The sequence below is a fragment of the Plecotus auritus genome (assembly GCF_963455305.1).
Source record: "Plecotus auritus genome assembly, chromosome: 9".
In the NCBI taxonomy this organism is placed as follows: Eukaryota; Metazoa; Chordata; class Mammalia; order Chiroptera; family Vespertilionidae; genus Plecotus; species Plecotus auritus.
Window position 1 is genome coordinate 73,761,868 of NC_137783.1, and position 24,892 is coordinate 73,786,759.

A 24,892-nucleotide genomic window follows, 5' to 3' on the forward strand; every position below is an offset into this window, starting at 1 on the left:
TGAAGGAACAATGTTCTGCTAGTCCCCTTCCAGCTCCAGTCTGGACTGGGTTTGAGCTCCTATACAGAGGACTGATGTTTGAAACTAACCAGAATGTCCACGAGAAACCTTATAAAACCTTGGGCACAAGCAAGGCTGCTTCAGGGACAAGATCAGGCATCAGTAAACTACAACCCTTGTATCAAATGCCAAATCCATTCATCGACCTCTTTTTGGAAATAAAGTTTTATTGAAACACAGCCATGCCCATTCATTGGCATATTGTTAGGTCTGCTTTCATTGTAACTGCAGACTTGAGTAGTTTCCATCCAGACCATAAGACTTGCAAAGCCTAAAATATCTACTCTATGGCCCTTTGCAGAAAAAGCTCACTAACACTCTGAATAGATGCAGCATCCTCTCCCTCGCTGGGAGGAAACCAGGGTGCGGAGGCAGCCAAAAAGAACTGGCATGCGCAGTGCCTTTCTCCAGACAGGCAAAGCCGTCCCCTGCCCAGTAAGCAGAGCTGGGCGGGGGCTCTGGGTGGTACCAAGACTGGAGCCTGCAGCGGGCCTGTGGAAACAGGGGATCCTACCGTGACTGCAAGCCCAGGACCGTGAGCGGGCTGACACTGGGGTTTTATTTGCCTTCCCAGTTCCTTGGGTAGGAAAGGGAGGGTGCTAAATACATGTTTGCTAAATATTTCTTAAATGAGAAAGGAATTGGGGGCCTGTGGTGTAGAAGCTGAGTTTCAGCTGAGCCCCTCTGGAAGGCATTGCCAGTAAAGGGCCTGGACGCCTGCAGCCCAGAACTGAAATCTCCTCTCCTCCTTGGAGACAACACAGCTCTTCTCAGCCGCTTTGGCAACTACCACCACAGGTGGAGGTGATGAAATAATGATTATAACTTACAGTAGACAAGTATGTGCGTATCAAGTGCTAAGCACTGTTCTAGGTCCTTTACAGGTAGCCATTTATTTTTATTCTCTTGACAAGAAGTTCTAATTTCATTTCATTTTACAGAAGGGGAAACTGAGGTGCAGAGGAACTGTTTGCCCAAGGAAAAACAGCTAGTAAGTGGCCGAGCCAGAATTTGAAAATAGGATGACCTTTGTAGCTGTGGGGGAATGGATTGCTAGGATGACAGGGATGCTGGCTCATTCATTGAATCCCTGAGCTTTCTTTTTTCTTTTTATTGTTATCTAAGAATTTGTTCATTCTTTTAACAAATCTTAAGGAATGTGCCTGTGCCCTTCTGTTTTGTCTGTAACTGGTCTAGAGGCGGGCATGTTACTCAGTTCTGGGCAACAAGATGTGAGACGCCTGCGAGGGCGTCTGAAGGAGATTTCCAACCATGAATGGCCCACCCACAGACGGGAAAGATGTCACCTGGGCCCAGCGCTCCCTGACGCCGAGCCACCATCCCTCCCAGAGTGTGTGCCTCGGAACCTCTTATTAGTGAGATTGATGAACCCTCTTGTTGAAACCATTTTTAGTCAGATATTCATTCTGTCACACAGACATTCTCCTCTCCATCACCCAGTTGTATTTCCTCAGTGGATCTTATCACTATCAGAGTGTCTCTTATTTACCAGTTAGCTTCCTGGTCTGCATCCTCCGCCCCCATCCACCCCCCACTCCCTTTTCTGGAACATAAGGACCGGAGAACAGGGTTCCCACCTCCAGGATGCACTGCTCTGTCTCCAGCACCCATGTCTGGTCAAAGTGTCAGGGAATCTAAATGTAAACCAGAGGTTCACAGTTCATTGGGGAAACAGAAGAATAAAGTTATAACACAACATAGCAAATGCCATGCTGGAAGCAAAACTCCCCGGGGACGAGGTCTGCTGAGGAACTGTGCTGGGTGAGGCTGCTGTTGCCCGTCTGGCCTTAGACTCACTCTCCTCTTCCCCAGACTTTCACAGGAAAAAGGAGAAAACCTGTCATTTTGAAGCTTCTCTTAAAAAGAGATCACTTGGGAGATTTTCTTGTTTGTTTGTTTTCTTGTTTATGCTACGTTATTTAATTAGTCTTATGTTTCTTTCTTATAAATCTGTCTTCAATGTATCTGGTTTTCATGGACAGTCTGCTCCGAGTTCTCTGGCCCGAAATGTAGGCAGGGCTGTATTTCAATTTCCCTACATCCTTTATGTCAGAGCACAGCAAACTGTTGTTTGTTCTTAATTTCCAAGGGAGCTACATTTTTTTTTTTTTTCCAGAGAGGAAGGGAGAGGGAGAGATAGAATCATCAATGATTAGAGAGAATCTTTGACTGGCTGCCTCCTGCATGCCCCACACTGGGGAATCGAGCCCACAACTCGGGCAATGTGCCCTGACTGGGAATCTAACAGTGACTTCCTGGTTCATAGGTCACTCAACCACTGAGCCACACTGGCCAGGCAGGGGTGCTACATTTAATTTAAAATGTTTTGAAGGCAGTATTCAATCCAAGGAGCTGTATTTTCAATAATGGAAATAATGGTGAAGAGTGCTTATTTTTAAGAAAATAAACCAGAAAATCCTTCTTTAAATGAAAACGTGTGTTTCTGTTTACAGTTATATGCAAAAATAAATAAGCAAGAGCTATTGTTTTGGGAGGTAACTAAATACAGATGTTTTGGGTGAAGCTGTGGCCTTCCCTCTGGGTGGGGAGATATGGCACATGTTGGAGAGAACCCCGTTTCTAAAGACATGGGCACTTCTCAGCAGCCTGGTGCTTTGTGCTGGCTCCTGTGGGTTAAGTGCGCTCTTCTGGGGGCTGTTGCTTGCAGAAGGGACGTGCAGGCCCAGGCATTAGCACCTGCTAACGGAACAGAGCTGGACTTGGCTTTCCCGATCCAGGACTAGCCCATTCGTGTCCTTCAGGACGGAATCTCTAGAATTGCAATCAGATTAGAATATTGTGTTTTGGTGTGAATGCCCTATCAGCTTGAGTGATTGAACTATCCTGGAAATGGACCATATTGTGTTATGACACCATTGTCCTCAACAACCATGTAAACAAAAATGTACTGATGTTGGACTCCTGTGCTCTGATGTGATTGTCCGTGAATGTGGGGAGAGTGGGAGGTCCACTGTCAGTAATCCTAGGAAAAGGGAAATCTTGGGATGGAGAGAGTGGGCAGGGACACTCCTCTCTCCTTTATGGTAGAGCTCAGCAAACTTTTTCTGTAATGATCCAGATAATAGCTAGTTTGGGCTTTGCTAAATGTCAACTGAGCTCAATAGAGTCTGGAGCTGTGGCTAGAAATAAGTGACAAAGATTTATTCAATGATCTTAGGATTTGCAAACCAGAAACACAACTAGGCAATATCTAGAGTGTTCTGAAAGGAAAAGAATAGCTGAGGGTTCTTACAATAAAAAGTATATTCTTGAGGAAAATCAGTTCTACATTCTTAGCCCCCGAATTGCTTCAAGATGATCATCGTCATATGTGTGGTGGTAATCAGCAGATGTCCAGTGGCCTAGACATTGGAACATTTTCTTGTTGACGTCATTCAGCTGGTTACCTGGAGGTTTGCTGCATGTCCAGTCATTAACACACAATGTACTGATGTGCTTCCAGGTATTGACACAGAATGGAAAGTTCAAAAGTTTAAGTCCCCAGAGTCATTTAAAACAAAAATAATCATTTCCCTATGCCTCAGCCCACTTGAAGTTAATCATTTAGCAGCTTGACTCCACCTTACTTCTTTACTCTGTTCCTCACAGGTCATGCATACAGTTGCTGTCACACTATTCAACTCTGGCATTATAGCACGAAAACAGCCACACACAATATGTAAATGCATGGTCATGTCTCAGTAAGATTTTACAACACAGGCAGCAGGCTGGCTCTGGCTCACGGGCCATAGTTTGTCAACCTCTGTTTTAGAGCATCGTGGGTGATGGTGCCTAGGAAGAGAGCATAGGCATGCCATCAGGATATAAGCTAACTCTAAGGAGATACTTGGCCTAGAGCTATGCCAACAGAACCCTCTCAGGAGGCGGGCTCTGAAGACTGTTTCTAACAGCAGCTGTAATTAGCTCCTGCTATCGCGCTTGCTAACTCTTAAGCTTCTCTTCAGGTAGGTGTGGTGAGGGAAGTAAGAGAAGGGCCTGACTCACCCTTGGGATCCAGGAGCAAAGCAACACTGTTTTCTGACCCCAGAGGCAGTGGTGGTACCAGGGAACCCCAGCTGAAGATGGGGTCTCTAGGGAAGGCAAGAGTTGAAGAGGAGGAGAAGTCTGTTTGTGGGAGAGAAGGAGGAAGCAGGCCCCAAGGAAATGAATGCTGAATAACTTCAGACATTGCTCTTTAGGGAGGTGTGGGCTTGAGCCTTCATAAGAAAGATGCTTAAGAAACATTATATTTTCTTTTATAATCACAGGTAGTGAAGACTAGACACAGAGTAGGTGGTCAACCAATTGCCTCTAGGTTTACTAACGGCTACAACCTTGTCCTAGACAAACCCTCAGCGCCCCAGACATTAGCCTCTACTCAGCATAGTGACCACAATGATTAGAACCCAGGACTGAAGTCAACTGGGTAAGTCAAGGAAGTGCCTTCAATTGTGGTCACAAGGTGTCATGCAGATCTGCTCAGCTTCTGTGCCACCAGGAAGAAAAGGCCTTCATTGTTGGCCACGGTGGAAGAATAACTTTGCGAGATCACATCAAACTGCTTGATGGCATAGCCGGCCTCTCTCACAGCAGCCTCGACTGCCTCCCGGTCCAGGGAGAGGCTGGAGAACCTCTGCTCCCCAATCATGTAGTAACTGCTCTTCAGGGCATCCACGACCACCAGATAGCCCCCCGGCTTGAGCAGGCTGCTGAGGTTCCTGAGGGCTGTGCGGTAGGTGGGGAGGTCTGGGCAGGCGGCGTCCAGGCACAGCGTGCTGAGCAGGCAGTCTGCCAGGGGCAGGGAGGCGGCACCCAGCGGCCGGCTCTGGGTCACATCACACTTCAGGACCTGCTTGACTGCCCGCCTCAGTTTCTCCTCCTTCTCTTGCCCCTTCACTCTGAAACACAAAAACCAACATTGTGCTACCTCACTCATGGGGACCACAGATCTCTTTGCTCAGGCTGAAAATCTCAGCGCTGTCCTAAGTGTTGTATCTTTAAGGAAGGAGAAATGAGAAACTTTTTTATATTTCATTTTATTTTGTTTACAGGGGAGAGCGCGAATGCAGTCCCCCGCGAACACAAATATGCAGTCGAGTTTCCCACATGTGGGGAAGTCGCAGGGGTCAGCACATCGGAGTGCAATGGATAAGACTCGCCCTGGGAAAACACCTTTGTGATCATGGTACCCCCTCCCGTTCCCTGACCCCTGACCTCCCGCCAGGTAAGTATGATGAGAAACCATTTTTGTATCTGAATTGTGGACACATTCCCCTGTGCTGGGCTGAATCTCTTTATGTGGAAATGGTAATGAAAATACCTAGCTGCCCACTTCTGCACTGGCCTGCCCCCATGAAATTACTCTTCCTCCACTGCTTAAACCAGCACCTGGCTCATTGATTATTATTTATTAACTAGAGGCCCAGTGCATGAAAATTCATGCACTGGAGGGGGGGGGTCCCTCAGCCTGACCTGCCCCCTCTCACAGTCTGGGAGCCTTGAGGGGCGGGAGGCAACCTGGTGATCAGGAAAAGGTGACACCCCATCACACCTCTGCTGCTACCACTGCCGGCAGCACAAGCCTCGGCCGGTCCTGGTTACCTGAGCCTCAGGCAGCCCTGGGGGGCTGCAGGGTTGAGGGGACTGGGGGACTCTGGAGGCAGGTGCCCCGGCGGGGCTGAGGGGACTAGGCGCCGCCATCTGTGAGGGTGTAGCTGTCAATTAGCATATTCCTTCCTTATTGGCTGTGGGCACCACCATCTTTGAGGGTGTGGCAGTCAATTAGCATATTCCCTCCTTATTGGCTGTGGGCACTGCCATCTTTGTGACAGTGTGAGGGTCAATTAGCATATTCCTTCTTTATTAGATAGGATTATTATTTATTTATTATTTATTATTACTCTTGTCCCCTCTACCAAATTGCAAGGTATGGCCATTTGACCCACACATATCAGGCAATAATGGGTTTAAAATGCTGAAATGGTATTTTGTAGTAGTGGCTGATTAATGAGGGGAGTCGGGTCATCCACAGACATTTTTAGAAACTCTTAATCACTATCACACCACTGTGGCCAGGGCCTCTCTAGAGAGGAGAAAACTACTAATTGCCCTTCTCAGGCTCCAAAACAGATTGCAGTAGAGAGTGTGTTTCTAAAGCAGATCTTTTTCTCAGGGGCCTTGCTAGGAGTCCTATCCTCCTCTGCCAAGTCAGTGGGGTTTCTTGAGAGAAAATCAGTCAATGATGGGAGCAGAGGAGGCAAGGGCAGGTGATGGAATAGAGTGCCTGGGTTCTCTCATAAATTGTTAAGGAAGGAAGGAAGGAACAAACTGGTAAATTAAAAAAAAAAAAACATATAGAATGCATGAGAGAAACCGGAGAAACAGACAAAGGAGAAAGAAGAAGCATCAAATCAGAGAGGTAAGGGAAGGGAAGGAGTGAGGGTGCAAAGTGCCCAGAAGGCCTCGGAACCCAAATAATAGGAGCGATGATTGGGTATCCAGCCTCTGAGGAAGCTAATCGGTGAAGCACCAGGTTGCAAATCCAGGCTTCCGTGCAGAGAACACAGTCTCTTGGCTCCAGGAGAGAGCAGTCACTTGGCCAACAGGCTTGGTGGAGACAGCAAAGGATGGCCCGACATCAGAGCAGGTGAGAGAGAGCGAGGAAAAGTCAATGGTTTAAATGAAACGTGGAGGTTTACTCCAGGTGGAATGATCTGAGACAACAGCCATTAGTTGTGGACATCCTATATAAATATTTAGTTTAAATCTTAAGCCTGCCGCATATAATCAGTTTTTGCAACATCCTTTATATTTATTATAATTTTCCGTTTAAGAAACTTAGCAATAAACATATGAAAAGATGCTTAACATCCTTGGCCATCAAGGAAATGCAAATCAAACTCTGAGCTACCACTTCACACCCACTAGGATGTCTATAATAAAAGAGACAGGTAATAGCAAGTGTTGACAAGGTAGTGGGGAAGCTAGAACCTACACACACTGCTGGTGAGACTGTAAAATGGTTCAGCTACTCTGGAAAACAGTCTGGAAGTTCCTCAAAGATTAAACCTAGAGTTACCACATGACCAGGAATTCCACTCATGGGTTTTTACTAAAGAGAAATGAAAAATATGGTCACACAAAAACTTGTACATAAGTATTTACAGCAGCATTATCCATAATCACCAAAGACAGAAACAACTCAAGTGTCCATCAACTTGTGAATAGGTAAATAAAATGTGGTCTATCTATACAATGGACTATTATTCAGTGATGAAAAAAGGAATAAACAATTGATATGTGCTACAATATGGAAGAACCTTAAACACATTATGCTAAGTGAAAGAAAACCAGGCACAAAAGACTACATGTTATATGATTCCAGTTACAGGGAATGTGCAGAAAAGGCAAAGCAGACCGGTAGCTGCCAGGCATTGAGCGGATGGGGAAACGGGCGTGACTGCTAATGCACAAGGTGTTTGTGGGAGTTAGGAAAATGTTCTAAGATTGTGCTGAAGTGTGAATATACTAATAACTACAGAATTGCATACTTTAAATGGGTGAATGGTATGTTATGTGAATTTTATCTCAGTAAAGTTGTTATAAGAAAGAGAGAGAGAGAGAGGGAGAGAGAGAGAGAGAGAGAGAGAGAGAGAGAGAGAGAGAGAGAGATTGACAGAGACTCAGAGAAAGAAAGCTTAGCAAATTATTGGTTTCGGGGAATTCCTACCAACCAATAAACTGGTACACACAGGGAAGAATTACCTTTGATTGGGTAAAAGTGGTAGGAGGGTGACCAATCTGTCCTGATTGGTCTGGACTTTCTGGTTTTCTCACTGAAAACCCATGTCCTGGGAACCCCTCTCAGCCTGGGTCAAAGCAGGACCGTTAGTCATTCTAAAAGTGGGGAAATCAGTGACAAAGCTGCCAGCCGCCCTGATAGAACGTGGAGGTGTTCTTTGACAGGACATTTTAAGAATTAAAAAAAAATAATTCAACATAATGGAAGTCTTGTGTGAAACACGGATTTGAATTGGTAAATTAATATAGAATAAAAAATTTCAAGTACCCTATGGATAACTTAAGTGTATACAGAAAGCTTAAGAAGTGACAACAGTGATGTTTTAACGTGTTAAAAGGTGATCTTTTATCCTGGGGACGTTTGGGGGATGTGTATCTAAGTGATTACGGCAGAGCAGGCTGGACCTCTGTGGCCTTTTAAAGACATAAGTCACCACAGAACCAGTACTTGCTGCTCAGGTGAGGATGGCAATTGTTCCCAAACTGTGAGGCACGCTGTGAAGTCTAGAAAGCTCACAGAGAATGTGGCAATTTGAGAGGGAAATTTGTTCAAAACAGCCACTCTTGTGGATGTTTGCTTGTCCTTGGACGGATAGCAAACATCGGTGAACTCCGTTGCCAAGGCAGCTGCATAAAGATTACACCTCAGGGCTCCTCAGGGCGGCAAGTTCGCCTGCAGGGAAATGGACTCGCAATTACCACTCAGCCTCACATTTAGCTCAAGGGGCGCGTAATAAACACACACAGAAAAGCCGTGTGCAGCTTTACAGAAAGCGAACAGCAGTGTGGCCGTTTCTCTAGTTTGAAGAAACACTTTCAAATGAATCAATATGCAAAAAGGACAGCGATTTCCCCTGTAAATATGCCACCTCTAAAAGCCGGAGGGAGCAGGGAGGGGGTGAACAGACAGAACAGCACTCCTGGGAAGAAGGCTTTGAAGCAGGTCTTCCCACACCGAGTATCCATCCAGAGATCTGGAGGAGGCCCCTCCTGCCCCATCACTGCAAGGCAGGTGGCCGATCTGAATCTGCCCCCCCACCAAGCTGTTTTCTATTACACTCACCTCCCCCAAGCCCCACCCCAGAGGTTCCACCTGGGCCTCTTGAGGGAGAGCCATCAGACGTGTAAAGGAAATAAAAAGCTAAATAAGCTTGGATGTCAATGTAAGGATCATAAGAACAAGAATAATCATTGGTAAACATTTGGCATGGCCAGCTGGGTCAGGTGAAGGCAGTTCGAGGAGAGCATCTGCACGAAGTCAGTATTTTACAGGGATCTTTTGAACCTCTCTTAGGTGCCAGGAAGAGCTCATGCAATGATCATCCACAAAAAATGAAAGATTAAAGCTGTGGCAAGTGCTAGGAAGGGGAGGGACCTGGCACCAATGGAGGAATGTCGGGAGCTCGACTTGGTCAGACTATCAGCAAAGCTCCTCCACAAAGGCGCAGGTCAGCCGAGACAGAGAGGCTGCAGAAGGGAGCGTGACTAGGCCAAGCGAGTACAGAGGGAGGAGAATATTCCTGTAAGAGGACTGAGCAAGTGCAAAGGCTCGCACTTGCAAAGCCTGCATGCCAAGGCCGAGGGACGCAGAGAGGACAATGCCAGTGGGGCTGGGTCTCCGAAGGCAAAGCAGAGCATGGAGTAAAGGCAGGCAAGCAGGGTCACAGGTCCAGAGGAGGCAGGGCTTTACGGACCATGCTAAGAATTGTGCTTTTTGTCCTGAAAGCCATGGGAAGTCATTAAGGGATGCTAAGGAAGGGAGTGATGCAAACAGACTCACATCTTGAGTTAATTATGTTAGGAGGAGAGTGGAGGTGGAAGGCCAGTTGGGAGGGAGAGGATAACAGTTTAGACCAGGGCAATGGAAAACATTGGAAGAAAGACACTGGTTCAAGAGTGACTCAGGCAGTAACACAGAACGTGGTGCTGGGCCCGGAACATGACTGCGAGGGAGATGGCAAGGTTGGCTTCCAGGCCGTTTGTCCACGTATATGATGGTGCCACTGGAGGAGACCAGAACACCAGCAATGGAGCAGATCTGTGGAGGATCCTAGCCCGACTGGAGCACATTGGGCTTGAAACACTCTGAGACACGAGAGAATGTGTACAAGTGGAAGGAAATGGCCAGCTGAAGGCTCCCACTCTGCCCTGCTAATTTCCCCAAGAGGTCGTGCCCGGAGCACCATGTGAGAGAAGGGCAGTCTTACACAAGGCAGGAACTTTCCCAGGTGCCCCTGAAACAACCGTCATGACCATCAGGCTCCTGATGTTGAGAAAGAACATCAGCCTTTACAAGGCATGAGAGCAGAGGTGCTTTGGAATCGAGGCATTTTACTCGTTTAGGGAACAGATTTGGCACAACTGTGTCCATCTGGGACGACAGACAAACATCTTTTCAAGCAGATTGGAAATCTGTGTAGAGAGAACATTTACTTCAGAGAAACACCACCTCCGCAGCTGTGAGCTTGCGCCTCTCAAGTACAGGGGTAAGTGGGGGAGCTGCTCTCAGGGAGGCGACGGGGCGAGGCTCGGCCTCCCCAGCCTCTGGCTGTCCTGAGGGCTGAGAAGGCAGCTGGCAGATCTCACCTACCAGCTGCCCTGGCGCACCTGCTGGGAAGCTCTGCTCCAGACACCGGGGCCTCCCAAATGGTAAGACCCGTACAGTTCCCTGCAGACCTTGCGAAAACGAAGATCCTGATTTTGTAGATAGGGAGTGGGGACCAAGAGTCTATGTTTCTAACCAGCTCCCAGGTAATGTGGAAGCTGATGGCTGGGGCCACAAGGCAATGTGTTCCAAGCTCCAGGAGCCAGCCGTTAATTAATGCTCTTTCTAGGAGTTCGTAAGGTAAAACCTCATTTTTCTCGGTTCATGCTTGAGTAATTAGTTCTGTGTTAGTATTTGACATTCTCACGTGATAAATGAATAGTGTGAAAAAAGAATTCGGTGCCAGTATCTTATAACTTTTAGGATAGTTATAAAAATGAGTGGTATTGAAATGTATGAGTCACACTCCAAAGGCAGGGGAACAGGAGACAGCTCAAATTGTCTTCGGAGGCAGTCAGGATAAGAAATAGCTTCAGATAAAAAGGAAATACTCTCAGGAGAAATAGGTTGTGGGTTGATAGAGGTACTTGAAGATTCAAGGAAGACATAAGTTGAATGGGATCACTATCATTCTCAAAATAGTTGAAGCTACAGGATCTAGCACAAGGATAAGGGTGAGAATGCAGAATTCCTGCCAAAATATAGTTCTTTAGTCTAACAGAGCAATTGGGAAGGGACAGTGTCTTAAGAGCCCGTTGTTATAAGCTGCTGATTCTGCATGAGATAAGTAATGTTTTTAGTACCCTGCCAGATTTTAAGGGTTCATTTCTGAATGAGAAGGAAAGGCTTGTGATGGCTAGAGAAATTAAGAAAGTTATAGAAGCCTTCTTGATAAATGATTTGGACCTCAGAAAGGTGTGTTGTCTGACAATGAGAACTTTTTTTACAAACTTTCTCTGAAATTCTATAAATTCTGGGAAATTCCTTGTTTATTTAGTAGTAATTTTAGATATTATCCAAATCCTTATAGCTACAGTTATTTTTCTAGTTAATACTAATTTAATTCTTGGGAAGACGTAGTTAATACAAAAGTTTTAAATTAATTTTATTTTGAAGAAAGTATCTTCAATTTAAAGGCTATAGCTAGCATAAAATTCTAAGGGGGTTTACAAGTTAAAAATGGCATATGAAAGTAGCCTCTTTTTTAGAGAGAGAGGGGAAGAGAGACGGAGAGAGAGAAAAAAAAATCCATGTAAGAGTGAAACATCCATCAGCTGCCTCCTGTACGGCCCCTGCCAGGGATCAAGCCTGAAACCCTGGCACGTGCCCTGACCAGGAATCGAACTGGCAACCTTTCAGTGTACAGGATGACGCTGAACCACACTGACTAAGACCTTTTCAACTTTCTACTAAATGCCAGGAAAAAATGGAGCAATATTTAAGCAGTATGAAACAACTTTACTTTGTTACTCATGTGAAGGGTAGTAAAAATCCATTCCTATATATGCATGAACTTAGAAAATATTTCACTATGTGTATTTCTTTTTTAAATTATTATTTTAAATATATTTTATTGATTTTTTACAGAGAGGAACAGAGAGTTAGAAACATTGATGAGAGAGAAACATCAATCAGCTGCTTCCTGCACACTCCCTACTGGGTATGTGCCCACAACCAAGGTACATGCCCTTGACTGGAATCGAACCTGGGACCCTTGAGTCCGCAGGCTGACGCTCTATCCACTGAGCCAAACCGGTTAGGGCATTATTATTATTTTTAATCCTCACCCAAGGATATTTTTTCTGTTGATTTTTTTTTAGAGAGAGTGGAGGAGAGGGACAATTGGGTGGTGGTGGGGGAGGGCGCGCACACACACATTGGTTGTCTCCTGTTTGTACCCCAACTGAGGATCTAGCCTGCAACCGAGGTACGTGCCCTAGACTGGGAATTGATCCCAAGACCCTTCAGTCCGAGGGCCAACCACTGAGCCAAACTGCAGGGCACTATGTATACTTTTGGAAAAAAATTATTTGAAGACTAGTTGACTAAGAGCTGAATCAGAATAAAGAATTCAAACAACTAGAAAAATCATATAAAGTGAGCATAAACTAGGTCTACATAACTGCAAATATAATTACAAAGAAAATGTCCAAATTGATCTTGAAAGGAAATATAAAAATAATACTTTGAATAACAATATTTGAATTTAAAACCCCCAATTTTAGCAATAAAATTGGGAAAAGATTTGCCAGAAGAACTTTGAGAGTCAAAATTTGTTAAATTCCTCATAGTATAGGAAGGAAAAAAAATTGGTTCTTACCTGATGTTAATAAATGGAGAGAATTTGTCTTCAGCAGAACTGCATTATAAGAAACACTAAAAGAAGTCCTTGGGGTGAAGGGGAACGATACCAGATAGAAGCCTAGATCTGCAGAAAGGAATGAAGAATACTACACAGGATAGATAGATATATATATACTGACCTATGTGGATATACTTAAAACGGCTGAACTATACACTTAAAGATAGTTAGGATGATAAATAAATTAATAAAAAACCAAATGCACTACTGTCTGCTTAAAGCAAAAATAACATTTATCTAACAGTTTCTCTGTGTTAGATAATCTGGGCACAGATTAGCTGAGTGCCTCTGGTGCAAGGTATTATAGTGTTACAGTATATATCCAATAAAATATATGACAACATGTGCATATGGGGTGGTAGAGTGGGTTAAAGGAATTATACTGTTTTAATATCTTACTTTGTTCATGAGGTAATAGATATGTTTAATATATAGCATGTAATTTCTAGAAAAATCACATGTACATGCACACAAAACACAAAGAAGTCAAAAGAGAAGCTAAAAGTCAATAGAAAAGACAAAAAGGAATACTAAAAACATGTATACTTATATTAAATAGAACACTAAAAATTATTCCATTCACCAAGGAGAAGCAGGAACAAAGGCATAAATGAACAACAAACAGATGGGACAAATAGAAAATATGTAACAGGATGGTAGACTTAGACTCAACCTACATTATCAGTAATTGTATTAAATGTAAATCAGCTAAACAATCCAATTAAAGGCAGAAATTTTCAGATTGGATTGAAAAGCAAGACTTACAACATTGTTATTTGCAAGAAAAACACTTTAAATACAAAGACAGACATGTTGAAAACAAAAGGGTGGGAAAAAACATACCATGTAAATTAGTTATCTGTTCTGTATAATAAACTACCACAAACTTAGCAATTTTAAACGACATTTATCTGACAGTTCCTCTGTGTTAGACACCTGGGCACAGATTAGCTGAGTGCCTCTAGTGCAAGGTCTCTCATGAGGCTGCAGAGTGTTGGCCATATCTTCAGACTCATCTAAAAGCCCAGCGGGGAGGAAATTTGCTTCCAAGCTCACTCCTCAGCACATGGGAGTGAGAGTAAGAGAGAGCACCCCATAAGGGAAGCTGTGGTCTTTTATGACCTAACCTCGAAATTGCTGACCCATTGTTCTGCTGCATTGTGTTTGTTAGAATCAATCGCTAAATCCAACAGACAGTCAAGTGGAGGGAGCTCAACAAGAGTTTGGAAACTTGAAGTGAGGATTATTGGGAGCCACACAGACACCAAGCATGAGATGGCTGTTGTGGCCACATTAATATCTAAGTAGATTTCAAGACAAAGTATATTACTGGATGAAAATGGAGATATTTCATAATGACAAAGTAGTCAATTCGTTAAGAAGATATAATAATCCTAAAAATGTATGCAGTTATTGCAAAGCTCCAAAGTACAGGAAAGAAATGTTGACTCATCTTGGGGAGCAAGAGATAAATTCACAATCATAGTTTGAAATTTTAACACCTCTCAGTAATTGATTAAAAAATCATGCATAAAATTTGAACAATACCATCATTCTACCTGACTTAATTGATATTTATAGAAACTAAACTGAGACCTGGACAGTATACATTCTTTTCAATGTAGAAAGCACATAGATTGTTCACCAACATAGACTATGTGCTGATCATAAAATAATCTCTGACTACAAAAATTTTTTTAAAAAATATATTTTTATTGATTACAGAGAGGAAGGGAGAGGGAGAGAGAGATAGAAACTTCATTGATGAGAGAGAATCACCATGCCCTCCACTGGGGACTGAGCCTGCAATTCCGGCATATGCCTGACCGGGAATCAAACCGTGATCTCCTGGTTCATAGGTCAATGCTCAACCACTGAGCTACCCTGACTAGGCTGACTACAACAAAATTTAATTAGAAACCAATAATAACAAGATATCTAGAAAAAACAGAAATTTTGGAAATTAAGCAACACAATCCTAAATAATTTATGGTCAAAGAAGAAATCACAAAGAAAGTTAGAAAATACGCTGAATTGAATAATAAAAACATGACCTATCAAAAATTATGGGATGCAACTAAAACAATGCTAAAGGAAAATTATAGCTTTACATACCTACATTAGAAAAAAAAAGTGTGAAATCAGTGATCTAAGATTCTATTTAAGAAGCTAGGGAAAAAGAGCACATTAAAACTAAAGTAAATGGAAGAAAGAAAATAAGAGCAGAAATCAATACAATATAAAATGGACAATCAAGAAAATCAACAAAGCCACGCCCAGCTGGAGTGGCTCAGTGGTTGAACATAGACCTATGAACCAGGAGGTCACAGTTTGATTCCCTGTCAGGGCACATGCCGGGTTGTGGGCTTGACCTTCAGTGTAGGACATGCAGGAGGCAGCCGACCAATAATTCTCTCATCTTTAATGTTTCTATCTCTCCCTTTCCCTTCCTCTCTGAAATCAATAAACATATATATTTTTTTAAAGAAAATCACAGAGCCAAAAGTTGTACCTTTGAAAAGATTAATAAAATTTACCAATCTACAGCAAGATTTACCCAGATTTAAAAAAAGGCAAATTGCCAATTTCAAGAATGAAAGAGGGAAGATTACTACAGAAGCTACAGATATTAAAATGTTAATAAAGGAATACATTAAAACAAACAACAAAAAAAACCTTGTGCCAAAAAAATTGACAAGCAGGATGAAAAGAACAAATTTCTTGAAAAATAGTACTTACAAAAACACAAAAGTAGAAATAGAAAATCAAAATAGCCATTAAAGAAATAGTATTCTTAATAAAAATCCTTCAGACAGATGAAAAAGAATCTCCAAGTTCAGATGGCTGCACCGGTGAATTCTACCAGTCACTTAAGAAATTCAAACTCTTAAATAATAAAGGCGGTAGAAACACTCTCAGCTTGATATATGACTCTAGCATCATGCTGATACCACATCTGTCAAGCATGTTTAAAATTAAAGCTCAGTATCTTTCATAAATACAGATACAAAAAAGAATAACACTTCACGACTAAGGGGTTTAGGTCAATTTGGTTTAAACATTCAAAATCATCCAATGTAATTCACATTTTCAGAATAAAGGAGAAAAATCATATGGGACTATCTCTCAACAAATAAAATTTGATAAAATTCAACATTTGGTTAAAAAGTCCCAAGAAACTAGAAATTATAAGGGAACTTTGTCTGATAAATAATATGCATGAAAAATCCCAGAGCTAACATCATCGTTTTTAATGATGAATCATTGAACATGTTTTCCTAACATATGGAAAAAGGCACAGATGTCTGCTCTCATAATTTCTACTCAACACTGTTCTGGAAGTCCTAATCAGTGTAATAGGCCAGAAAAATAAATAAAAGGTGGAAAGTTGGAAAGTTGGAATAAAAAGAAAACTTTTTATTTGCAGATGATAAAAGAATGTACATAGAGCCCTAGCCAGTTTGCTCAGTGGATAGAGCGTTGGCCTGCGAACTGAAGGGTCCCGGTTTCAATTCCGGTCCAGGGCACATGCCTGGGTTACGGACTTGATCCCTAGTGGAGGTGTGCAGGAGGCAGCCAATCAATGATTCTCTCTCATCATTGATGTTTCTATCTCTCCCTCTCCCTTCTTCTCTGAAATCAATAAAAAATATTATATGTATAAAAAAAAAAGGATGTACGCAGAAAATCCTATGGACCCAGTTGATCTCAGGCTTTCCGGCGAGGCGGGGGAGGTGCAGGGGTGTGGGCCTGGGCACTGTCAGCTGCTCTGCAGGCTCCAGCCTGACCATGCACAAGGAGCCCAGCCTGGTTACTGCTCTCCTGCCCCGGGCTCTCCCATTCAGGAGCTCCGGCCTGAGGCAATGGTGTGCATTCCTGTACATCCTCATTCCAGTTCTGCTCTGGGTCTACAAAAAGTTCCTGGCACCATGCACGTACCCTGTGGTCTCCCCATTTGTCAGTCATAGGTGGCGTAGGTGGCCTAGAAAAGCTACCCACCAATCCAATGATAAAAGCAAAGGCAAGGTAGACTCTAAAGATGCAGACACAAATGGGTACCATAAAAAGGACCAACAGAAGTCTCTGAGAAAAAGACTAAAGTGACTGTCCCAGAGGACCCCATGGTTTTCACAATGGACCTGAGAGTCTCTGACCTTTTCTCCTTAGGCCAGATATTGGATAGTTTAGATATTTACCGGATACTAATTAGGAAATACATGGTATTTGTATCTAAAATGTATTAGTTATATTTAATGATCGCATTCCCGAGTTCCTTTTTCATTAAATTGGCTTTCATTTCTATCATTGTAGTTTTAATAATTGAACAAATAGACATTTGTGCCAGTCAACACTTACTAAGTCAGCACCCAAACATCTTTGAGGCCTCTAGCTTTTGAGTAGGCGCTTCAAATTTGAGTAGAGCGTATTTTTACTGTGAAACAGTGCAGTGCGACGGTGTGGTGAAATGAGTTTTGGGAGATGATAATAACTTTAAACATAAAGTTATAATCACTGCCCAACACAATGGAGCAGCTCATCTACGAGAGTAATAATTACTGCTTACTGTTCTGGAGAAGATAGCAAAGACAGGAGCTAGAGGAAATTTCTTTGAAAAATGGAATACCTCTTACATAAATGTCAATGTATATTGTAAAATTCTAAGAAAAAAGCCCCTATGGAATCTACAAAATCACTCATATATTAATTAATGAAGTCAGCAACATCACAGGACACAAGGCCAATATACAAAAATCAATTGTATTTCTATATAGTAGCTAATGAAGTAAATATGAAATTAATAAAATAAAACTAAAGCATTTTAAAATAAATTTAACAATAGTATTAAAATGTGATACAAAGGAAAATTTTAGCACAATAAAATATGAGAACTACAGAATATTGCTGAGAGAAATGAAGTCCTAAATAAATGAAGAAATAGGCCATGCTCACACACCGAAGAGTCAATATATCCATTCTCCTAAATTGATCTGTGAAGTCAAAGACATCACAACCAAAGTTATAAAGAATTGTACCACCAGTGAGTCACCTTGCTTATTTCCACTTGATAATTCATGTTTGCTAACAATAAGACAGTGTAGAAACGATATGTAACGAAATGAAGATAAAGTGTAGAACGCCCTTAATAGTTCAGAGTTAGCAAACAGTGCAAAGCATATGGGCGGGTTAAAGAACAGACTTGAGAGTTAGCTTTAGAAGGAAATGAGCATGGCTGGTAACTAGATGGCAGCCAGAGGTAAGTACAAGGACAGGAAAATGACCATCACTCCAGAGGAAGAGGATGGAAGTGGCACATTCCTAGGGACATGTGAAGACTACATTACCTTATATTTTCCCCTGAGATTCAGGACTATTGCCTCAATCCTGCTTTTTGAGTTCAGGAATATGGAAGTCACCATTGACATGTGATACAAACGCTTATCCATCCTATTTCAAAAATGCACCTTAAAATCATCTACCTCTCTTCATCGCCTAGTCAAGAACACCATCATCTCTTACCTGGATTTAAATTGTCTCCTTTCTGCATTTCTCATTCTCCTCTAAGCCCCTCTCATCCATTCTCCACACAACAGCCAGAGAGATCTTTACAAATGCAAACTGGGTCACAGCACTGTCTTGGTTATACCTCTAATGCATTCCCGTTATATCTGAAGTCAACAATCTTTACTTGGTCTTGAGGACCCAAATGATATGGCACTTGTGTGCTTTCCTGATGTAAGCTCTATGAGACAGGGCCCTCCTCCATCTCATTTACCATTCTATCCCAGTAGCACTGCAGCGCATCATAGTTGATCAATACAGGTTTGTGGAAGGAAGAAAAGGAGGGAGGGAGGGAGGGAGGGAGGAAGGAAGGAAGGGGCCTTTAATCACGTGTAAAAGTATCAGTACTTGTTTCTTGAGGGGCCTTGTCTTGCCAGGAAATTAGAGCTCTTTCTAGACCAAATCTTGAGATATGTGAAATACATATATGCTTTCCCGTTGTGAAAGAAAAGAAAAGACAGAGGATGTGGTGCAACACACTAAGTGTGCATTATATGAGCAAAGCGGGGGGTGGGGGGAATACAGGGAAAAAATGGACTGGGGAAGGAAGAGATAGATTTCATGTAAAAATTTAATCCTTGGTAAGGGCAGTAGGGAAAGACAGAAAGAATGCACCAAAAACACACACACAAACAAAAAACAACCACAAGAGCAGGAAAAAACGGTCAGTAAATTAAGCAAGTAGCAGACAGGGCCAGCAGGAACCTAGGAAAAATACTAAGTTAGTATTTTTATGCAGTTTGCAAAGGAGTTGTTGGGATCTCAGCAGTATGCCTAGCAGCAGACATGATGCTCAGAGAACTGAAGATCGCTGGGCAGCAGAGTGGGGGCACATCAGGACAGGAGCACAAGACAGTGAAACACAGAACTGCCACCTCTGCCTAGTGGACTGTTGCCAATTTCTCATGTGGGGAGAAAGAGTCACTTAAACTAGATTTGTGGCATAAGTTTACTTGTCGATAAGGTGGTGTCAGATTTTGGTCATTAGTTGTGAGTATGTAAAGTTCTCATTTTATGGATTGTGAAGTAACAAGTTCCTTTCAAATAATCCCTTTATGCTGCAAATCTCAGTTTAAAAATATAGTCAGCTTTTTGGGGTGTCAGCGTTAGCCACCCTCACAGCAGAATCCTGTGTGCTTGAATGGCTAGCAACAGGATGGCACTAGGAGGACAGTTCTGACACCCAAGAGCTTCTGGTGAGGAGCTGGTTTTGCCTCTTGAAGTTGTCCTAAAACAAGGTCCTGAGGTACCTGGCCAGGACACTGAGCCTACCCACAGGCCTGGAAAGCTCTATTCCTCTTGGCTCAGTGTGCATCTCTTCAGCCTTCTACCCGTGTTCTGGTGCATGCACACACCTCCCCCCCACAGCCCCCCACACACATACATCTACCTGCCCCACACACATACATCTACCTCATTCTTGCTCTCTAATTCTCCATTTGGATTTCTCTCTCCTTTGCTTTTCAACCTGGACTCTAAAGATAATTCTTGGTTCTGAAAAACAAACTGTCACCCAAGTCCCCTCAGAAAGCCCAGAAGCAGAGCCCAGTTTCTCTACCTGTTCCCTTCGAGCTCACACACGTAGGTCACTACTGGGGACCAGTCGAAGGCCCCTGGCTCCTTCTTCAGCCACTTCTCTAGCTCCTGCAGGTTCTGATCAGTGTAGTCAGTAGCAATGATCGTCTTGAAGGATTCACAAGCAGAGAGGAGCTGATAGATGGTGGGGCCAGAGCCAATGTCAATCAGGAGGTCTCCCTTCACACCAGCTGGTTGAGAGGAAGGAATGAGGAAGGGGAATTAGGCTTTATATGGTGGTGGTAGAGCTGACTTGTATTGTCTTTGCCAGCATTAGGATGGAGAGCCCCAGGGAGAGCCCCAAAGACAGACCACCTCTCTCACCACTTAGATCATCATGACTCACTATTATTCTGTCAAAGTCTTTTTTTTTTCAAACAGATTTTCATTTTCTGTTCCCCCATCTAGGGTGGAGGCATGCTGCTTAAAACTATTAAGGAACACTTTTGGGGAAAGTATTTTTTTTTTTTAATTTGAGTTTGTATAATGTCTTTATCCAGTTCTTCATATGTTGGGAGGTCTTTATCTCATGCATATTCACAATAGTCCATTGAGTTAGGAACAGAATAAGTATTAGAACCTCCATTTCTTAAGTGGTCAATCACAAGGGTTAAATGGCTGACTCTAGTCACATAGCAAATCCATGTAGAATCAAGGACAGAACTCCCTTCTTCTGGTTTCCCTTTAGTGTGACCAAACAAGATAATGGATATAAAAGCACTTTGTAAACTGTAAAATATCCATACCAACATTAGCTTCTATCTTAGCTACATAAGAAGGTGATACCAAAAGGGCTGTTAAATAGCAATGACTAGACAAAAAATCCAGTCATGCCCTGAGACTTATCTATAGGACTCACGTTTTGGGGTGGGGAGGGGAGATAGGAGACACAGACAACAGACAAACTTACCCACACAGAATATACTGAAAAGCTTTTTCAGAAGAAGCCTAAGAACCTGGTTTTCTGCAGTGTGTGTGGCCCCAAAGCTGTAATATTTTTCTAGGTAATCTCGAGGGTTAAAATGGCTCAGATAGGTGTCCTTGGAGGTGAAGCCAGACTCCATTGTGTCTCACTCCTATGCCACCTGTCCACTGCCCCACCTCCCTCTCCTCCAGAAGCCAGGAAGTCCCTGCAGAAATTGTCCTCCTGAGTCTCAGGTTTTTAACATTTCTTCTGTCAGTTCAGCCCACCCCTTAGAGAGAGGTATTTGGTTAAACACTAACTGAGAGAAATATACCAAAAAAGTTTGGCTGTTCTAGGAAGTGATGAAATTCCTGGAGAAGGGATCCTCGCAAAGGGGGGCGTGGCAGGGGCAGAGCCATGAGCTGCATGCAATACTGGCAAAGGGGCAAAGTTCAGCTTGGAGGGATTATAGACAGGAGAGATCAACTGAGCTCATCGGGAAAATGATTTAACTCATAGAAGAACTACTAAGTCCAGAGAGGTGGGTTATCTCTTCACAGTGCATCATTCTTCTCTTCTTACAGTGATTATCCCAGAAAGAAAGTCACAAAGAATGGTTTAAATTTAAACATGTTAAAGAAAAGAGGAGAAGGACAAGGATATGAAATGTATTCAGGGCTAAGGAATGTGGGCTAAAGAAGGAGTCTCAGATGAGGTCCGGAAAAAGGAAAGGCGAAGGAGCAATTTTAAAATCCTGAATGAGGGGGGATGTGATATGGTGGTAGAATAGGTGGAAGCTACACTCACCTCCTCCCAGGACCAAACTGGAATTACAACTAAATTATAGAATAATCATCCTGAATAACCAACTGAAGACTAGCTGAAGAGAAGTCTTGTAACCAAGGATTACAGAAGAAGCTACATGGAGACTGCCACTCACCCTGGGCTCCAGCAGAGGGGAGGTGAAACAGATTAGAATCGCATGAGGAGAGACTGGGGTTTGAGGCTCTGGGGAGGGAGCTAAAGGGATAGCTGCCAGGATCCCTGTGCTGGGTCATTCTCCCACACCGCAAATGCCATCTTTCTCGAGTGGAGCATTCCCCTCTGTGTGGCATCACCCTGGGGGAAAGCAATAGCCCCACCTCTGGACTCCCTCTCAGCCATATTGTGGAGCTTATAGCTTGCTGAGGAGTACAGCCAGAGGTTCTTTCAGTGACTGCCCTAACAGGCAGTTAGCAGGTGGAGGTAGGCAGAGGCAGATCTTGGGGTGCCTTAGGACTTTTGCTGACCTGCCCCTGGACCTAGTGCTGCTAAAAGCCGGCCTTGGTGTGCAGCTTGGTCCTTTCTGTGCACACCCAGGCCCAGCAGAGGTAGCCACAAACTGTGGCTTGCTTGTGGCTCCAACAGGTTGCTGAGGGCCAGTCACAGGCAGCATCTTATATTGGCCTGCACCAGAGTCTCTCACAAGAGGCTCAGAATCAACACACCCAGTGGCCACCTTCAGACAACATCAGAGCAGCATATCCAAAGGAGTATCTCGGCAGGCAGCAGGCCCTACTGAGGCGAATTCTGCTTTATATGGTCAGCACCTGCACAGTAACACATATGCAATGGTCGGGGTTGAGTCTCCCAGTCAGCCAGCCATAGGGTCAATCCCACACATGAATGGCCCAATAGGAATCAAGACTAAATTACAACAGGAAGGTCCACATAGCCCACACAAAGGACATTTTCCTGGAGCACCCAGCTCAGGTGATCAAGGAGACAGCACCACTGGACCCCATGGGACACCTACTACATAAGGCCACCCCATGAAGATGGGGAGTCATAGCAAATCTACCTAATATATAGACACAAACACAGAGTCAGCTGAAATGGGGAGACAATGAAACAGGCCCCAAATGAAAGAATAGGAGAAATCTCCAGGAAAAGAGCTAAATAAAATGGAGGTGAGCAATTCATCAGATATAGAGTTCAAAGTAATGGCTATAAAGATGCCCAACAGCATAAAAAATGGCCGAGAAACCACCAAATAAAAGGACCAGCCAGAAATGAAGAATACAATACTGAAATGAAGAATGCACTGAAAGGAATAAACAGTAGGTTGGGTGAAGCAGAGCACTGAATCAGTGATTTGGAAGACATGGTAGAAAAAAACACCAATCAGCATAAAGAGAAAATTTTTTAAAAATGAGGATAGTTTAAGCATCCTTTGGGACAACATCAAGCAAAACAACATCTGCATCATAGGGGTCCTAGAAGGAGAAGAGAGAGAGAGCAAAGGATCAAGAACCTATTTTAAGAAATAATGACCAAAAACTTCTCTAGCATGGAGAAGGAAAATAACAAGTTCAGGAAGTGCAGAGAGTCCCAAACAAGAGGAATCCAAAGAGGCCCACATCATAATTAAAAGGGCAAAGGTTAAAGACAAAGAAAGAATCTTAAAAGCTTAAAGAGAAAGACCGTTAGTTACTTACAAGGGAGCTCCCATAAGAATGTCAGCTTATTTCTCAAAAAACATTTCAGGCCAGAAGAGACTGGCATGAAATATTCAAAGTGAGGAAAAGTAAGGACATACAACTAAGACTACTTTACCCAGCAAGGCTATCACTTAAAATTGAATGAAAAATAAAACGCTTCCCAGACAAGAAAAAGCTAAAGGAATTGTTACCACCAAATCAGTACTACAAAAGTAAAAACAGAGGAATATAGTTAAAGAATAAAATGGCAATAAATACGTACCTATCAATAATCACTTTAAATGTAAATGCTTAAATGCTTCAATCAAAAGACATATGATAGCTAAGTGGATAAGAAAACAAGACCCATCTATATGCTGTCTATAAGAGACTCACTCCAGAACAAAAAGATACACACAGACTAAAAGTAAAGGGATGGAAAAAGATATTTCATGCAAATAGAAATGAAAAAAAAAAAAAGCTGGGGTACCAATACTTATATCTGACAAAATATACTTTAAAACAAAGGCTATAGTAAGAGGCAAAGAAAGACACAACTGCCCAGCCAGTGTGCCTTGGTGACTGAGCATTGACCTACCAAGAGATCACCAGTTCAGTTCCCGGTAAGGGAACACACTCAGGTTGCAGGCTCTATCCCCAGTGAAAGGCATGCAAGAGGCAGCCAATGGATGTTCTCTCTCATCGATGTTTCTATTTCCCTTCCCCTTCCTCACTCTCTGAAAAAAGTCAATAAAAATATGTTTTTTTAAAAAGGACACTACATAATGATAAAGGTGGCAATTCAACAAGAGGATATAATTCTTGTAAACATTTTGCAGCCAACATAGGAGTACCTAAAAATGTAAAGTATATCTTGATGGAAATAAAGGTAGAGATCAAAAGTAATACAACAGTCATAGTAGAGGATTTTAACACCCCATTGGCATCAATAGATAGATCTTCCAGACAGAAAGTCAATAGGAAATGGCAGCCTCAAATGACACACTAGATCAGATGGCTTTAATTGATATCTTCAGAGTATTTCACCCCAGAGCAGCAGAATATACATTCTTTTCAAGTGCGCATGGAACATTTTTTTTAGGATAGATCACATAACACACAAGCCTCAATAAATTTAAGAAGATTGAAATCATATCAAGAATCTTCTCTGACCATATGAAACTATAAATCAATTACTGCGGAAAGAAAAACACCTGAAAAACCCACAAAAACAGGGAGGCTAAACAACACGTTACTAAACAATGAATGGGTTAACAATGAGATCAATGAAGAAATCAAAAGATACCTTGAGCCCTGGCTGATGTGGCTCAGCTGGTTGAGAGTCATCCCATGCAGTGAAGGGTCACTGGTTCCATTCCCAGTCAGATTGGCCCATACCCAGATTGCTGGGTTCTAGCCCCATTTGAGGCATGTACAGGAGGTAACTGATTGATGTTTCTCTCTCACATCGCTCTTCATCTCCCTCTCTTGCTAAAATCAATTTAAAAAATAAAACCTTAGCCTGGCAGGTGTGGCTCACTGGTTGAGTGTCAACCCATGAATCAGGAGATGGTAGTTCAACTCCCAGTCAGGGCATATGCCTGGGT

General features: G+C 42.8%; 1 protein-coding gene and 1 pseudogene across 2 annotated transcripts; one reads left to right on the forward strand and one right to left on the reverse strand.

Annotated features, from left to right (window-relative positions):
- Window positions 1-1,184: 1,184 nt before the first annotated feature.
- NNMT (nicotinamide N-methyltransferase) lies at window positions 1,185-23,243 on the reverse strand. The gene is made up of 3 exons (XM_080641805.1): window positions 20,833-23,243; window positions 19,906-20,113; window positions 1,185-4,979 (listed from the first exon to the last, which is right to left on the reverse strand). Exons 1-3 carry the CDS (start codon window positions 20,984-20,986, stop codon window positions 4,547-4,549), a joined length of 795 nt encoding a protein of 264 aa, XP_080497931.1. The 5' UTR covers window positions 20,987-23,243; the 3' UTR covers window positions 1,185-4,546.
- Window positions 16,652-18,208, forward strand: LOC308257737 (UPF0729 protein C18orf32 homolog; annotated as a pseudogene). The gene is made up of 2 exons: window positions 16,652-16,933; window positions 18,188-18,208. The product of its transcript is annotated as a UPF0729 protein C18orf32 homolog (transcript).
- Window positions 23,244-24,892: the final 1,649 nt, after the last annotated feature.

Excerpts from the sequence above, each read along its gene's own strand:
- NNMT (XM_080641805.1), bottom strand. The coding sequence starts at position 20,986 with ATGGAGTCTGGCTTCACCTCCAAGGACACCTATCTGAGCCATTTTAAC. Across the intron at positions 20,114-20,832 it reads TTTCAGTATATTCTGTGTGG|CTGGTGTGAAGGGAGACCTC; the intron begins GTAAGTTTGTCT and ends CCTCTCAACCAG. Across the intron at positions 4,980-19,905 it reads TGTGAGCTCGAAGGGAACAG|AGTGAAGGGGCAAGAGAAGG; the intron begins GTAGAGAAACTG and ends TTTGTGTTTCAG.